Below are 18658 nucleotides of genomic sequence, written 5' to 3' on the forward strand. Positions count from 1 at the left end.
CGCACAGTCCGGCATAGAAGGATCTGCTGATCCTCAGAATGTCGGGCCGAGACGACGTCACCGAGCCATCGTCCTCCTTCAGCCGGCCAAGCACAGAGCTCTCTCTGTGCACCTTCTGAAAGAAGAAACGCGAGCATGTCTCGTCCTGCTCCACGGAGCGGACCCTGGACCGGAAGATTATCCTGGAGGCCTCCGCGGCGAAGAGCGAGGCTTGCTGGCCCCTCACCTCACGGATGTCCTCCGTGACATCGACCCCCATCAACTGCAGAAGGAGCAGGTTCTGCACCCTTTTCCTGGTGGCTAGCTTTCTGCCAGTTTGTCCAATGTAGTGAAAGCTAGCCACCAGGATACATGAACATCAACTAGCCACAAAACGACATGACCCACTATCACTCGTATCCTTACATACAGATGAGGAAGGACACCTTTGATTGGGACAACACATCCATCCTAGGACAAGCCAAACAGAGACACACATGAGAATTCCTAGAAGCATTGGCATTCCAACCGGAACTCCATCAACAAACACATTGATTTGGAGCCAATCTACCATCCCCTGAGAAAAAGAACAGGAAATGACATCACCAACCCAAGGAAACCTAACCAGATAAATAGAAAGCAGGACATAACACCAGTGCTTTGTTGGAAGCTCACTGTTGATGTTACCTAGAATGGTGATGAAACGTCTGAAAACTAACCTTCAGCTCAGCGAGCAAACTCCCATCCAGTTCCTTTTTGTTTCCTAGATAAACGTGTGATTGTTTTTCCTAAATAGAGCAGAGATTCACAAGAAATGGAAGTAGTTGTTTTGGTAAAACAACAGAACATGATATTGATAACACCTTGTGGAGCAGGAGGAGCACAGCAGGCCAGGCAGCGTCAGAGGAGCAGGAAAATTAACATAATGTGTTGGGACCCTTCTTCAGAAATGGAGAGGGGGAAGGGAGCTGGGAAATATAAAGAGAAAAGAGGGGTAAGGCTGGGGAAAAGTAGGTGGGGTGGTGATAGGTGAATGCAGGTAGGGAGTGGAGGGGATTGGTCAGTGGGATGGGTGGGGTGGACAGGTTGTGACAGGCCAAAGAGGTGGGGATGAGAAGGATTTTTGGATGTGGGATGAGGCCAGGTATGGGGAGATTTTAATTCTCTGTTTAGGCCATTGGTCTGTAGGGTCCTGAGGCAAAATGTGAGGTGCTGCTCTTCCAGTTTGCAGGTGGCGCCAGTGTAGGACTGGAAGAGGCCCAGATTCACATACCACCCAGGGAGTGGGAGCAGGAGTTAAAATGGTTCATGACCGGAAGGTGTTGTCATCTGAGTGAGCAGTTCCTGTAGAAGGCAGATAAGGCTGGGGAGTGAAATATCTCTTTGGCCATGGGGTCGGATTGTAGGTGATAGAAGTGGCAAAGAATGATACGCTGGGCGTGGATGTTGGTGGGGTGGTATGTGAATACATGATATTGACAATTTATTCATTATGCACCCATTAAGTATTGTGCAAAGTGTTCTAACGTCTGTTGTTGGGTACCAAATGAAAATACTGTGAATGCTGGAAAAGTTCAGCATGTTTGGTGACATTTGTGGAAAGAGAAATAAGGTTAATGTTTCAGTTCAATGATCTTTCATTAGAATTGTTCCTTTCGGTTTATGCTGCCAGGCTATCTGAGCATTTCCAGAATTTTCTGTTTCATCTATATCAATGATGTAGTGAAGATTTTGGAGCTCTTTTAGTCTAGAGTCTCTTTAGTCTAATCAAATTATAGTAATTTTACATTATCAGCCAGTAATATCAATGTATAGTACTCAATGCTTAAACTGGTAAGAATTGGACAGAAAACAATTTTAATGTTTCTTAACAGTATATAAACTAACAGTCTACTTTTCACTGTGAATATTTCTGAAGCGCATTATCCGCTGTGATGAAGATGAAAACCACATTGCATCCATGTATTGTACCGTCTGTGCAACTCATCTTTGTGCAGACTGCTCCCAGCTAACACACTCTACACGGACCTTAGCCAAACATCGACGAGTACCTCTGGCTGACAAGCCACATGAGAAAACCATGTGCTCTCAACACCAGGTGCACGTGATTGAGTTTGTTTGTTTAGAAGAAGGATGTCAATCCAGTCCGCTAATGTGCTGTGTATGCAAGGAGTATGCAAAGCATCAAGGTCACAAGGTACCTATCATTTTGGCTAGTATGTTAAGTATACAACTTAAAATTGATTTTGTATAGTCTGATCAGAGAAATTAAAAGTGAACAGATACGTTAGTATTTTGAATTTGATGTATTTTGTTGCTGGATTTATAGCATTGGCAATGACCATTTAGGTTAAAAGTGGAAGGCGCCAACACGAGTCCATCTGTTGTTTATATTCAACTTTAATATCCTATCTTCAGAAAGATTAAACTTCACATATAAAGATACAATTTCAGAGAGACTACCTTTCAAAGAGAGAGATTATTTGAAAACGTGTTTTCTTTCTCCCGATAAACAGTTGAATGTGGTATTTGTTTTTGGCAAAGAGGAGGGTTGATAGGTCCTTAGCTGATAATCATTCCTGTATTAAACTCCCTTCACTTTTTCCTTTTCTTTTCACTAGTTCAACTAACATCATAATTTCTACTTTACACTAATGCGCTTACCCTTACCTATCTTTTGTTTTTCACTACCAGTAAAATTCTAATTGTGGGGTAGCAGAACTGTGGAATGTTATGTGAAATTAGGTGAATAGGACAAAGTGGATTCCTCCAAGGTTGTAAAAATGGATGATTTGCATTAATACTTTCCTCCTTTTCTTTGCGTCTGAACAATTTGATGTTTAATTGGTTGTATAAGCTCAATGATCATACATATTCTGTTAAACAACTTCATACCTCCCACTGCCCAGTTGCCCAATTTCAATCCTCTGCTACTGTTTAAATTAATGAGTCAGACTCTTTTAATTTCAGCTAATATGTTTTCCTGGCACTCACTCACATAGACATATCAAACTGCAGGGTAAAAACAGCCAAGGAGTTAAAATCTTGTGATTTAAAGATTGTAGTGGGAAGAATGAGTTTGGCTTCATGCAACATTGACAAAAGAACTGGGGTAGTTGGCAGCTGTACCGGTTACACACATTTCACTTAAACAGGGTCCTGATGAATTGAATAACTAGGACTGCAGAGAGGGCTGTAACTATTTAGAGGGGGTCAATGGTGTGATACTTGGGCTTTCAAAGTGAAGAGATAAAGCAGTATCATATGGTAACTGTTTTGTTAACAAAACAGAGTGGAACAGGAGGGCATGGAGTTCACAAGTTTTTTTTTAAGTAGCAAATAGAGTGAAGAGGAAAGAAAGTGGTTAGAAATGCAAAATTATTGGATCCTTATTTGAATGCATATAGTGTTTGGAATAAAATAATAACTTATATTTATGCACTTAATTTAATTGACATGATCCTGGAAATATGATTACAAAGAGATCAAACTGACAACTAAATATTTGGGTATCAAAACAGAAATTGCTGGAAAACACATCAGATCTGGCAGCACCTGTGAAGAGGAAGCAGAGTTGACAGTTTGGGTTCAGTGACCCTCCTTCATGACACATATTCAGGTGACATTTTGAAAAGACAGACAGGAAGAGAAGGGGGTGTTATTACAGGGCGGAATAAGTATGAAAGCAGGTAATGATTCTGGATTAGATGATATAGAATCCATGTGGGTGAAGGTAAGAAATACCAAGGGAAGAAGACATTTTTGGGAGTAGTGTGTAGGCACCCTATAACAGTAACAGTTTCTCTGTCCTACAGAACAATCAGGATATAATGAGGGCATGTATATAGGCAGCACATTAACCATGGTGACTTTACACTTCATGTAGATTAGAAAAATCAAATTCGCAAAAGTAGCCACAAGGAACAATTCATAGCTTGCATTGGACACCTTCTTTTGGAACAATGTTATCGATCCAACCGGGGTGGAGAGAAATAACAAAGTGTAGAGTTGGATGAACACAGCAGGCCAAGCAGCATCAGAGGAGCAGGAAAGCTGATATTTCGGATCTAGACCCTTCTTCAGAAATGAGGGTGGGGAAGGAGATTCTGAAATAAATAGGGAGAGAAACGGAGGTGGATAGAAGATGGATAAAGGAGAAGATAGGTGGAGAGGGGGCAGACAGGTCAAAGAAACAGGGATGGAGCCAGTAAAGGTGAGTGTAGGTGGGGAGTTAGAGGGGGATAGGTCAGCCCAGGAGGACAGACAGGTCAAGGGGGGGAGCGGATGAGGCTGGTAGTTAGGAGATGTGGGTAGAGCCTGAGATGGGAGTAGGGGATGGGTGGGAGGAAGGACAGGTTAGGGAGGTGGGGCCAAGCTGGGCTGGTTTTGGGATGCAGTCGGAGGAGGGGAGATTTTGAAGCTGCTGAAGTCCACATTGATAACATTGGACTGTGGGGTTCCCAAGTGAAATATGAATTACTGTTCCTGCAACCTTCAGGTGGCATCGTTGTGGCACTGCAAGAGGCCCAGGATGGATGTGTCGTCTAAGGAGTGGGAGGGGGAGTTGAAATGGTTTGCACCTGGGAGGTGCAGTCGTTTGTTGCAAACTGAGCCTAGGTATTCTACAAAGCGGTCCCCAAGCCTCGGCTTGGTTTCCACGATGTAGAGGAGGCCACATTGGGAAGAGTGGATACAGTATACCACATTAGCAGATGTACAGGTGAACATCTGTTAGATGTGGAAGGTCTTCTTGGGGCCTGGGTTGGGGATGATGGAGATGTAGGGGCAGGTGTAGCACTTCCTGTGGTTGCAGGTTCCCCACCCAGGGTTGGATTGTTAATTTGTAATAAAGCAAGTTTATTAAAAGATGTCAGTAAGATGGGTGGCTCAGTGGTTAGCACTGCAGCTTCACACCGCCAGGGACCCAGGTTTGATTCCAGCCTTGGGCAACTGTCTGTGTGGAATTTGCACATTCTCCCAGTGTCTGCATGGGTTTCCTCTGGGTGTTCCAGTTTCCTCCCACAGTCCAAAGATGTGTGGGCTAGGTAGATTGGCCATGCTAAATTGCCTGTAGTGTTCAGGGGTGTGTGGGTTATAGGGAGATGGGTCTGGGTGGGATGCTCCAAAAGGCGGTGTGGACTTGTTGGGCCGAAGGGTCTGTTTCCACACTGTAGGGAATCTAATCTAAAAGATTCCCTCAGAAACAGTGACTGTGACATGATTAATTTAGTATTAAGTTTGAGAGGGAGGAACTGAGGTTAGAAACCTGTGCTAAATTTAAATGAAGGTAATTATAAGGGAACAAGGACAGAGCTAGCTGACATGGAATGGGAAAGTTGTTTAGCAGCAAAGACATTTGATAAACAATAGCTGGCATTTAATACAATAGTTCATGGCAAATAAATATTCTTGTGAGAAAGAAGGATTGCTCTGTTTGATCATATTATGCATTTCTACATGCTTTGCTATTGCATCCTTCAAAATGGACTCGAACATTTCCCCAGTGACAGGTATGAAGCCGTCTTGGCAGTAGTTAATTTTTTTTTTGATTTCCTTCCTTTTTTAAATAAAGAGATCACAATGGCAGTTTTTTGATCTTCTAGGACTAACAGGATTCCTGGAATATTATTGCCAGTACATCTATGTCTGTCTAGCTACTTCCTTTAGTATCCTAGGTTACATCCCATCAGGTCCAAGGGACTTGTCTGCCTTCAGCTCCATTACTTAAGTAAGTAATTAACAAGATAAAAGCCTAGTGTTGGGAGTAATATAATAGTATAGTTAGAGGATTGATTCACAAATTGAAGGCAGAATTGAGATAAAGGAGACATTTTAAGTACGCCATCCTATGACTAATAGATGCCATAGGGATCAGTATTAATGACATGGATGAGGGAAGTGAATGTACTATTGTCAAGTTTGTGAATGCCACAAAATCCACAAGTAATGAGGATGACACAATCTACAGAGGGATACTGACTGGTTAAGTGAATGGTCAAAAACTTGACAAATGTGGTCTCATATGGGAAAATTGAATGTTATGCACTATGCCAGGCAGATTAATTGAGCTGAATGTTGTTTTTAATGGAGAAAAACAGAAGAATGCTGCAGTACAGTGGGGTTTGGGGATCACTGTACATGAATCACAGCTGTAATCCAATTTCAGTGATGAAAGGGGAGGCTAGTAGCCTGTTGGATTTTATCTTGAACGAAATTGTGCATTAAAAAAATGGAAAGTCTTAGTAAAACTAAGCAATGTACTGCTCAGACCAAACCTAGTATGCTGTGAAAAATTTTGGTTCCCTTATCTTAAAAAAAAATGTATGGGTATTTCAGGCAGTCTAGTGAAAATTCTCTAAGTTAGTTCCTAGAATGCTTTTTTTTTCTCCCCCTTATGAGAAGTTGGGTAGTTTGGGCTCTGCTCGTTGGAGTTTAAAAGAATGTGAGGCAACCTTATTGAAACACGCATTTCTTAGGAGCCTTGTCAAGGTACATGCAGAAAAGTTGTTTTCTGTTATGGGATCATCTAGGATTAGAGGGCATATTATCAAAGCTGGGTTGTCCATTTAAGGTAACTCCTTCTCAGGTCGTCTTCTCTAGAGATTAGTGAATCTGTGAATTTTTTTCTCATAAAGGGCTAAATAAACTGGGTAGTTATGGATAATCGAGACTCAGTTTAGCAGATTTTTAATAAGTTAGGAAATTGGGTAAAACAGCAAAGTGGTGTTGAGGATTAACAGATCAGCCATGATTTTATTGAATGCCAGAGCAGACTTGATGGGTTAAATGTCCCATTCCAACTCTTGTGCCTTATAGTTCTGTATTTGACCATCCCAGTGGCTAACCCAAAAAGTTTCCATGTGCACAAAGAGACTTTTAGATCTTGTTTTGGTAGTTTATTTTTTTTAACTGAAACATCATTTTCTTTTTCAGCCCCAGGAGTCTTTACAGAATTGTGATCTTGCTTTTTTTCTTCCATAATGTCACATGCTGCCTTCATGTGCACAGCAAGCTTTTATTTTCTTCCAGACAACAAAATCACACCAACCTGTAACCAGTGTGAAATCTGTGATTTCCAAGCAATTATATTGTTCCAATAATTACTTCAGTGGTTCACAACCAACTAGCTAAGTTTGTTGATTTGAAGCAATGGCCATGTTTTGACTCTGCATCACATCCATATTCTGTAGTATGACAGGTTTTTTTTTTGCAGTCATCTGTAGTCAAGGTGAAGATTTTTGGAGGAGTATACCTGTGATGACACATGCCCATAAAGCAGCTGTGCCTTTGCTTGAAACCCGAACAAAGCTAAACTATGTAGCCAAGAATGAGCAGTTAGTACAGTGTGTTTTATTGATTACTCCACCAAGGTATAGATTTGAACAATACATAATGCATTGGTAGAATAGCTTTATTTCAGCTGTCTGAGTTCCCTGGGAACTGGTGAATCATATACATCTGTATGCAATTGGTTCTATATGTCATAGCAGGAAAAAAAAGTTCCTTATTTGGCTAAAAAGTTATAGTTGATTGAAAGGGACTTCATGAACTACTTAAGAATTGGGATTGAAAAGGAGAAAGCTTTTCAAATATAGTTCTTCATTAAGAGTTGTGTTCAGTCACAGAAGTGTTCTGGTGCAGAAGGAACCCATTTGGCCCATCATGTTTGTGCTGCCTTTCGGCATTTTGGCTAGGTGTCAATCTCCTGCCTTTTTCCTGTGATCCTGCATATTGTTTATATTTAAATAATCATTCAAAGGGCTGTTGAATGCCTCAATTCAACCTACCTTCAGGCAGATGTTGCAGTACTCGCATTGTGAAAAAATTTATTCTCACCTTACCTCTGCTTCTTTTGCAAAACACTTTAATTGGCAGTCCAATAAACTGTATCAATGTTAATGTAATACGTGTTGAAAATTACTGTTTTTATCATTACAGAATATACTCTTGGAAACTGAAGCACATCAAATTCGTGCATCTATTTTAGATATGGCACACTGTATCCGTACTTTTACAGAGGAAATCTCAGACTATTCTAGGAAACTTGGTGGGATTATTCAGAAGATTGAAGGAGGAGAGCAAATAATAGAAAGTAGAATTGGAATGGCTCACTCCGATCATGTAAGACTAACATATTTTCCTTTGGAAATTTTTGTAGCCTTGATCTCGGAGAATTGTTCAGTATAATGTTGATTTGCTTTGATCAGGCTCACCATTTTAAAAATCAATTCCCAATTTGTTTCACTGAAGCACTATTGGTCATTACTCAGTCTGGTTAACTTTCTTTTAGAACTTGGCGTGTATTTTCCGTAGATTTTGTTAAAGTTCAAGAGTTTTGTTTTCTTGGCCATTATGAAATTCTTGGTGGAATGTTGTCATTGATCCTGGATAATGCCCATGTCTGACTTGTATGACGTTGCTGGATCATTCCTGAAGTTTAGATCCAAAATAGCTGTAACCATGTTAGCTCACTTAACAAAATAATATGCAAAATGTTTAATGTCTCCAATTTAGAAAATGAACTCAGATGGTGCTGCTTTTATGATAATAAAATGTGAGGCTGGATGAACACAGCAGGCCAAGCAGCATCTCAGGAGCACAAAAGCTGACGTTTCAGGCCTAGACCCTCTCTGATGAAGGGTCTAGGCCCAAAACGTCAGCTTTTGTGCTCCTGAGATGCTGCTTGGCCTGCTGTGTTCATCCAGCCTCACATTTTATTATCTTGGAATCTCCAGCATCTGCAGTTCCCATTATCTCTGGTGCTGCTTTTATATTGGCTTGCTGCTACCCTACTTAATAGTGCAATATGAGTTGTTTTTAATTGGTTGCTGGTCGCCCAGCATGTTAAGAGACATTCTATACAAAGGAAAGCTCAGCTTGCTCAGCTGCGAGTCTTGCCATTTGTTTTAGTCACAGTAAAAATATTTTACTTAGTTAATAAATGATACCTTTATAATGTTAGAGTCTACAATATGTGAATATGGTTATTAGTAATTCTTATTTGCCCCTGGCAGGTTCCAGGCAGTGCTGAGAATGCACGTTCCTGTGTTCGTGCATATTTCGCAGAATTGCATGAAACTCTCTTTAGGCAGGAAGAAATGGCATTGAGTGTAGTTGATGCTCATGTGCGGGAGAAATTGATATGGCTGAGACAACAGCAAGAGGACATGACAATTCTGCTGTCTCAGGTTTCAACAGCTTGTCTCCACTGTGAAAAAACATTGCAACAGGTAGGTGCTGAGACCCTGAAACAATATTTTGCCCTTGTCGTTAATATGCAATTAAAACGTACATGACAAGATTGACAAAACTTATAATTTCTGCCCACATTTAAATGGCTTGAAGGTTGCAGATTAGCGGTTCTCTTGTAGGAAGAACCATACCTTTTTTATTAAAAGGTACAACTTGTGATTGGCTCTCAAGCATCCTTTGAAAGGGAAGAGGGTGCAGCGTACGTCATACCCCATGACATAGATGCTCTTCTTTGAATTTCTCAACTTTCAGAAGAAGTATTGGCAATAAAAATAATATGACTGTTGCAAAGTTAGATAGAATACTTGTGAATTGGGAGGCAGAATGCTAGAATTTGATGTTTGTTAAATGCTTGGGGTGGAGGAGCATTGCGTGTTCCCTTTAAAAGATGATGTGCTTTTTCTATGTTTAGAGATTTACAATTCATGCCTGTGAGCATCAGATCATGTTAACAACTATACCAAGAGCACCTGAATTGAAACATTTATATCGAAAGGCCATACAGTTAGCAGGCCAAGCAGCAGTTTTTACCATGACAAGTTTTGAATTTCACCAATCGATTTCAACCAGGTATTTAGATACAAAAAAAAACAATTAACTTTAAATCTGATGGTTCTGACAACATAGGACCAATCCTATTGTATGAAAGAGATATGTCATCAAGGGTATGAAAGAAGGGAGCAGTTGAACAAAACCTCAGGGAATGAACTGCAAGCCGCTCTCAAGGGGACAATTGCTAGCTCTTACTGCTTCCTCTATGTCTTAGAGAAAGCACCATCTGAATAACAATGGGACAACTAGTTAATACTCCTGACAGATGAATTGATACAGAAAGCACAGAACATTCTGGAAGACATGTAACCTGGCTGTAATTTTGAGAGACTAAATTCTGTTCTTATTTGTGGGATTTCTGCTTATTGGAACAGCATACTATTAGATTTTACTTTATTTTGTCTCTAACCATTAAATCACTCATGCCTGCTATCAGACTTCAGAACAGGTTGAACACGCAATCACAGAATTACAAAATCATACAGTTCAGAAGAGGTCTTTTGGTTCATCAAGTCAGCGCCAACAAACTTTACTCTAAACCTATACCAGTATCGTTTTCAAGCACTTGGCCCTTAGCCTTGAATGTTAATGACATTTTAAGTGCTCATCTAGTATTTTTAAAGGTTGTGAGGTTTTCCACCTCAACTACTTGCCCAGGAGGTGCATTCTAGATTCACTCTGGGTTTAAAAAAAATCTGAAATCCCTTGTAAGCTTCTTGCCTTTCACCTTAAAATTATGTCATGTTATTGATCCTTCACTTAAAGGGAACAGCTACTTTCTTTCCTGTTCTTGCCCCTTGTAGTCTTGTATATCTAAATCTAGACTCCTTGTCTACGCTAAAGAAAATAACCTGAGCTTATCCAGCCTCTCTTTATAGCGAAACTGCTCCATTCTTGGCAATATTCTGGTGAATCTCCACTGCTCCCCCCCCTCGAATGCAGTCACCACCTCCTACAGTGCAGTGATCTGAACTGCACACATAACTCTAGCTGTGGCCTAACCAAACCAATTAGGACAAAATTGTCCACATCTTCATGGTCTGCTTCAGCATACCTTAAGATTAGTTTTACCTTACATTTGGACCTTTGTTTATAACTTACAATTAGGTGGTTTTCACAATTTTAACACCTTCTACACAGCATTTGTAGCCAGGGGTATGGGTGGCAGACTTGTAGATTTCATCTTCCTTCATGGGATATGGGTGTCACTAGATTGGCCAGAGCTTATTGTCCATCTTTAGGTGCCCTTGAGAAGGTGGTGGTCAGCTGCTGCCTTGTACAGCTGCAGTCCATTTGGTGTAGCTTCTGTAGTTTTGACCAAGTGACGTTGAAGGAACAGCAATAATATTTCCAAGTCAGGGTGGTGAGTGGCTTGGAGGAGAGCCTGCAGATGGTGGTGTTCCAGTTTATCCCCTACCCTTGCCCTTCTGTTGGTGGTTGAGAGTTTGGAAAGTTCTGTCTAAGGTGCCTTAGTGAAATTCTGCAGTTTATCTTGTACATGGTACACAGTACTGGTACCAACTCAGCAGTGAAGTGAGTGGTTGTTTGTGAATATGGTGCAAATCAAGCAGGCTGCTTTGTCCTCGATGTTGTCAAGCTTTTGGAGTGATGTTGGAGTTGCACTTGGAGACAAATGGGGAGTATTCCATTTTCTCCTGAATTGTGCCTTATTGATAATAGATGGACTTCGGGCAGACAGGAGGTGAATTACTTTTTTCAGACTTCCCAGCATCTGACCTGTTGTTGTCATCATAGTACATACATGGTTAGCCCAGTTCAGTTGTTGGTCAATACTAACAGCAAGTTGTTCTTGTTCTCAACTCTATAATATTCATTTCCTGGGCAGACCTCAAATGATTTAAGTTTATCAAAATAAAGTTCGATCCTTCGTCTTATCAGGAGGTTTGAGATTCAAAAAGTTGGGGATTTGAGACCACTAATAAACTTGGATATTATTGTGCTGTCAGTTCACTGCAGTAGTGATGAAATGTTGCACGGCCAGAACTACCATCCTTTGAATGAGACATTGAATTGATGTTGTGGTAGATGTAAAATGTTCCCATGGCTGTTATCAACCATTGGTTGTGTCAGCCAGCAGCACCAGCATATTGTTTTTCTAGTCATTCTCTTGCTATTTGTGAAAATCATGCTGTACAAAATGCCCCCATAATGACTCTGTATTTCAAATGGAAACCATTGGTTTGAAGTTGCCTTTTGGAAGCTTTGATCCTGTTACACGCTGTTATAAAATGCAAGTTCACTCCAAATTGATGTGCAAAAAAGTTAGTTGCGTCAAAATGTAAAAATGTTTTTATATTTTGGGCTATTTTTGTATTCTTTGTTGATTTTCTCATTGGTTAAATCTAAATCAAATACTCCGAATGCAAACTGTGTTGCACCATGATGCTTCATTTTATTTTTAAAAATATAATGAAATGCTGTATTTGCCCTGGCAATTGAATCTGTGTGCTTGGCACTTCCCCTGCTAGGATGACTGCCGTGTAGTGATGGCAAAACAAGAAATCACTCATTTGCTGGAAACATTACAGAAGCAGCAACAACAGTTCACAGAACTCGCTGATCACATTCAATTGGATGCTAGTATCCCTGTCACTTTCACCAAGGTAAAGCATCTTTTCTGGATTGTTCAATTATTCATTTGCAGTTTCTTCATCTATTGTAAATCATAGACCTGTACAGCATGGAAACTGACTCTTCGGCCCAATTTAACCGTTGTGACCAGATGTCTTAAATTAATCCAGTCCCATTTGCGAACATATGGCCCATATCCCTCTAAACACTTCCTATTGATATACCTGTCCAAATAACTTCAAAATGTTGTAATTGTAGCAGTCTCCACCACTTACTTTTGGCAGTTCTTTGTATATGCTAAGAAAAATAGAAAATTGGATGAGGCCATTTGGCCCTTCAAGCCTGCTCTGTCATTCATAATAATCATGGCTGATACTCCCACACAGTAGCCTTCCCTTCCTGTAAGCTTTGATCCCATTCACCCCAAGTGCTATACCTAGCTGCCTCTTGAGTACATTCAGTGCTGTGACGTCAACTACTTCCTGTGGTAATGAATTCCACAGGCTAACCAGTCTTTGGTTGAAGAAATATCTCCTCATCTCCATCCTAAATCATCTACCCCAAATCCTCAGTCTGTGATCCCTGGTTCTAGCCACGCCACCATCAGGAACACCCTTCCTGCATCTACCCTGTCCAGTCCTGTAGAATTTTATAAATCTCTGAGATTCCCCCCCTCATTTGTCTGAATTCCAACGAATACAATCCTAACCTAGTTCCTCTCTCTTCAGACATCAGCCCTGCCATCCCTGGAGTTAGTCTGGTAAACCTTTGCTGCACTCCTGTTCTCTTCTCCTCCCACCCCCCACCCAGAGAAAGAGCATCCTTCCTCAGAAAAGGAGACCAAAATTGCACACACAGTTCTGTGATCTCACCAAAACCCTGTATAACTGCAATAACACATCCCTGCTCCTGTACTTGAAACCTCTCGCAATGAAGGCCGACTTACCATTTGCCGCCTTTACCGTCTGCAGTACCTGCATGTTTACCTTCAGCGACTGGTGCACAAGAACACTCAAGGGAGGCAATGGCCTAGTGGTATTATCACTGAACTGTTAATTCAGAGACCAGATGATGTTCTGGGGATCAGATTTCGAATCCTACCACAGCAGATGGTGAAATTTGATTTCAATAGCTATCTAGAATTAAGAGCCTGATGATGACTGTGAATCCATTACTGTTTGTTGGAAAAAACCCACTGGCTCACTACTGTCCTTTAGGGAAGGAAACTGCCATCCTTACTTGGTCTGGCCTACATGTGACTCCAGACCCACAACAATGTGGTTGACTCTGAATTGCCCTCTGGGCAATTAGGGATGAGCAATAAATGCTGCCTGCCCTGTGATGCCCTCATCCCGTGAATGAATTTTTTAAAAAAAGGCCCCGCTGCACACCCCCCCCCCCCCACCCAATTTACGGCCATTCAGGTAGTAATCTGCCGCCTTGTTTTTGCTTCCAAAGTGAATAACCTCACGTTTATCCAAGTTATACTGCATCTGTTATTAATTTGTCCACTCATCTGACCTCCCGAGATCATGCTGAAGGATCTCTGCATCCTCTTCACAATTCACTCTCCCACCCAAACTGGTATCATTGGCAAACTTTGAGATGTTACGTTTTGTTCACTCATTCAGACCATTAATATACAATGTGAATAGTTGGGGTCCCAGCACCGATCCCTGTGACACCCCACTAGTTACTGCCTGCCAATTTGAAAAGGACCCATTCATTCCTACTCTTTGTTTCCTGTCTGCTAACCAGTTCTCTATTCATCTCTACACTTTCCCCAATCCCATGTGCTTTAATCTTGCATGATAATCTCTTGTGCGGGACTTGTCAAACGCTTTTTGAAAGTCCAAATATGCCACATCAACTGGCTCCTCCTTGTTAACTGTACTAGTTACTTCTCGTAGAATTCCAACAGATTTGTCAAGCATGATTTCCCCTTCATATATCTATGCTGACTCAGTCTGATCCTCCTGCTGCTGCTTCCTAAATGCTCCGCTTTAAAGTCCTTGATGGATTTGAGAATTTTCTTGATGTTATGCTTACTGGTCTATAATTCCCTGCTTTCTCCCTCCCTTTTTGAATATTGGAGTGACATTATCTAACCTCCACATGGAAAAAAATGCCCCTTAGATCCCTTTTAAATCTTTCTCCTCTGACCTTAAACCTATGCCCTCTAATTTTGGATCCCCCCCCCCCCATCCCAGGGAAAAAGATCTTGTCCATTTACATTATTCATGCTGTTCATGATTTTGTAGACCTCTATAAAGTTGACCCCCAGTCTCTGACACTCCTGGAAAATAGATCCAGACTATTAAACCTCTACCTATAGCTCAAGCCCTCCAACCCTGGCAACATCCTTTAAAATCTTTTCTGAACTCTTTCAAGTTTCACAGCATCCCTCCTACAACAGGGAGACCAGAACTGAATGCAATATTCCACAAGCGGCCTAACCAATGTCCTGCACAGCCACAACATAACTTCCCAACTCCTACACTCAGTGCACTTACCAATAAAGGCAAATGTACCAAACTCTGCCTTCTCTATCCCGTCTACCTGGGACTCTACTTTCAAGGAACTATGTACCTGCACTCCAAGGTCTTTTTGTTCAGCAACACTGTCCAGGACTTTACCATTAAGTCTGTAATTGTTTTGATTAAAATATAAAAAATGATCTTTTTTGGTACACTGCTGCATAAACTATTCTGACTTGAGAATCAATAGAAGAAAGTATAATGAAGTTATTTCATTTTTCTTATCCCAATTCACTGTCTATCAAACAAACAGCATGAATGTTGAATATGCACTGAATGTTCTAAAACGTAATAGAAATGGATCTGATTCTATGTAGCTTTAGGAAGCTCAAACTGGACCAAATTATGCCACTGTGTTCTATCTCCCTCAAAATTATGCAGCTGCATGATGATGCAGCTGTCGAGTATGTTGAGTGCATTGGACAGTCGGGCCACAGAAAAGAAGCAGTTCCTTTTAATGTGCATTTAAAGGGGCCATGCTGTGTGAAAGAACGGAACATGCAAATGGGAACTTGGAGGTAATGGGCAGAATTGAACAAAGAAACAAGACAAATCAAGATTGACTGAAGCATTAAAATGTTTGACTAGGGCTTTTGCTTCAAACATGGACAAAGAATCAATTTAATGAAGCAACACATAACATGGAAGTAGTAATTAAGAAGTGAGGGAACCAAAATAGAACAAAACTAATTTACACCAGGAGTTTTCATTTTTAATATCTTTTCAGAAGATGCTGCCTTGCCCTGTAATTAAAAGACTTTTGATCGAAAGCTAGTTTTCAGTACATTTTTGAAATGTGGTCATAACCAAATTACAGAAGGTAGTGACCTGTGAACACAGAAGATGAGGTATTAAGTCTCCTTTTGCTCTGGCCAACATTCTTCTCTTGCTCAGAACTGCCACAAAAGCATTGTCATGACTCATCATTGTTAATGTGACACCTTGCCATTTGCAAGTTTACTACATTTATCTACACAATTGGTGATTAATATTCACATGTTGGATACAGGAACATATACTTTATCAATCATAATCCAGAGGTGAGAAGCAAGGTACTTTGTGAATTCGAATTGAATTGAATACATATGAAATGTGCTAACTTCACCGATGACTGCCATGCGATTTTCAGATTGGCATAACATTTTTGACTCACAATTCCCCTGTAGGGAAGGAATACTGTCATCCTTGTGCCCCTCTGGCCTGTATTCAGTTCCAAACCAGCAGCAATATAATTGGTTCTTCATAGTCCTCTGAAATGCCGAACCAGGCCTCCAGTTTTCAGAATATGTATTGACATGCCAAAATGGCCAGCAGAAATGTCCGCCAACACATTTGGAGGCAGTGATATCATAGCACTGAGACAGAGTCTTCTGGCTGCTGGGCCATTCTGCCCTCTCCTTTCTACCCCTGCAGCGTAGTCAAATCACTGCTGTTTGCATCTCTCACTGCAGTGGTCAGCACTTCAGGCTTTTTTTGTGAGTATGTCGGTTGCTGTACCACCTAGTGGTACATTAAGAACATTAAAAATACATTAAAACCAAATAGACCACCTGGATTTGGATTTGAACATGCCTCGTTGGGCTGACCCTGCAAAAACTCTTTGCTAATATCTGGGACTTGATAAAACTGAAAAAGCTGTCCCATAGATTAGTCCAGCCGCAGCCTTATACAATTATATCTACAGCCAGAAACGTGTATGTGCCACCAATAGGGCAGACCCAGCAAAGTTGGGGACACAGCTGTATACAGTAATTCCAGAGCCAATATAGTCTTATTACAGCAAATAAAACAATGGCATTTGTTAAATCTCAGCAGGAGTATTGTATACAGTTGTGGGCACCACATTACTGGAAAGATGTGAATGCTTTTGAGACAGTTCAGATGAGATGTACTAGAATAGTGTTAATGGGAACTGCAGATGCTGGAGAATCCAAGATAATAAAATGTGAGGCTGGATGAACACAGCAGGCCCAGCAGCATCTCAGGAGCACAAAAGCTGATGTTTCGGGCCTAGAACCTTCATCAGAGCTAGTTTCAGGAATAAGAAACTTCAGTTGTGAGGCTAGATTGAAGAATTGGGACTGTTCTCCATAGACAGAAGGCAGCTGAGAGGAGTTCGGTTATTGAGTTCCATAATTTCAAAACCTGAACTCCTTCGTTTATGTCATTTATCTACTCCCCCTCCTAGGCCTTGTCATGACGTGGGCTACTTTCAGTACAGCCACCCCATTTTTGTCTATTTATAGACTCTATTATCAGCTTTTCTTTCTCTCTTGCATACTAGTGTCCATCTCCTTGCCTGCCCAGACTTTGGTTTTGTCTCTGGGCTTCATCTCTCTGCCTGTCCACACTGTCTTATCCTCTCTACCCCCTGTCTTCAGCATATATATCACCTTTTCCTAGCTGCTATCAGTTCTGGAGAGAAGTTACATTAACTCAACGTTTTCTTCACAGATACTGTGTAACCTGCTGAGCTTTTCCAGTAATTTCTGTTTATGTTGCAGCTGAGAGGAGATCTGGTAGAAGTTTTCAAAATGATGAGCAAACTGAGCAGAGTAAATAGTGTGAAACTGTTTCCACTTGTAAAAGAAACGAGAACAAGAGGGCTTAGATTTAAAGTGATGTACAAACAAAGCAAAGATCATGTGAGAAAAATACTTCTATACGCAGTAAGGTTAGGGAGTATGCATGTTTAATGGAGGCATGTTCAATTGTGGCATCCAAGGGGGCATTGGATGGTTATTCAGATGGTAGTGCTGTTCAGGGATGTGGGGAAATGCAGGAGATTGGCACTAGAGAATAGACACAGTACGAGCATGATGGGCCAAATGGCTTCCTCCTACACCATAATAATTCTGTGATCCCACCTACTACCCCACTTCAAGCTGTGAATGAAGAATTGATTCTTTGATAGCAGGTGCACACAACGTACTCTGGGTGGAAATTTGATTATCCATCATCAACCTGACCAGTTCTGGTCAAGCTGGCCAGGTCCTGAAGTGGGAACTGTCAGACTAGACAAGTAAGGCAGCTGATAAGGAATCTAACACAAGATAAAAATCTACATAACCATGACCTTGACCACACCAAGTTACCTGTCAAACTACATTAGAAAGCTTGACTAAGATATCCTGAATGACCCACCCAGCTTCTGTCTAGATACTAGAGATGACAAAGATGCGCCGTGGCCAGGAGGGCTTGTGGTGTAGTGGTATTGTCCTTACCACTAGGCCAGAAGGCCACGGTGTACGTTCACATGCTCCAGTGTTGTGTCAGAATGTATTGGAACATGTTCATTAAAAATATTTACACCCTGGTCAATTAATCCTGAAAATGTTTACTCCTAACATCTGAGGCTTTTTATCAAAATTAGAAAAGCTAGGCCAGCTATTTGGCTCCGAATCTCATGTCAGCTTGACCTAAGCATGTGAGAGCAATTGCAGCACTTGACTGAACTATTGCATCAGGAAGTTCTAGGAAAGCTCAAGTCAGTGTGAATAGAGTGAAGCTGTCTCAACAGCATTTCTTTCTGAGCACAATGGCTTGCATGCATTGGCACCCTTGCACGAGTAATGTACCAAATACCAGCATTTCACAATGTTGCTACAGCAATTGTTACCCACCAAGATTCAGCAGGAAGCACTGATGCTGGTATAAATGATGTTTGTAAGTCACTAAGCTTCATAACTCAAAAGTGTCATTTAGTAAAGACAGAACCTTCACCGAGGACTGATGTACTCGGCTGT

At 41.1% G+C, this 18658-nt stretch overlaps 1 protein-coding gene across 2 annotated transcripts in view; it reads left to right on the forward strand.

The window, feature by feature from the left end:
- Nucleotides 1–18658, forward strand: part of trim23 (tripartite motif containing 23) — a 35219-nt gene that overhangs the window by 7840 nt on the left and 8721 nt on the right. For both annotated transcript variants that reach the window (XM_048537652.2, XM_048537644.2), the window contains exons 4-7: nt 1898–2176; nt 7918–8100; nt 8994–9209; nt 12273–12407. In XM_048537652.2, coding sequence (XP_048393609.2) covers nt 1898–2176; nt 7918–8100; nt 8994–9209; nt 12273–12407 — 813 coding nt within the window. The remainder of the gene's footprint in view (nt 1–1897; nt 2177–7917; nt 8101–8993; nt 9210–12272; nt 12408–18658) is intronic.

The sequence above is a fragment of the Stegostoma tigrinum genome, chromosome 1 (genome assembly GCF_030684315.1).
Source record: "Stegostoma tigrinum isolate sSteTig4 chromosome 1, sSteTig4.hap1, whole genome shotgun sequence".
NCBI lineage: Eukaryota > Metazoa > Chordata > Chondrichthyes > Orectolobiformes > Stegostomatidae > Stegostoma > Stegostoma tigrinum.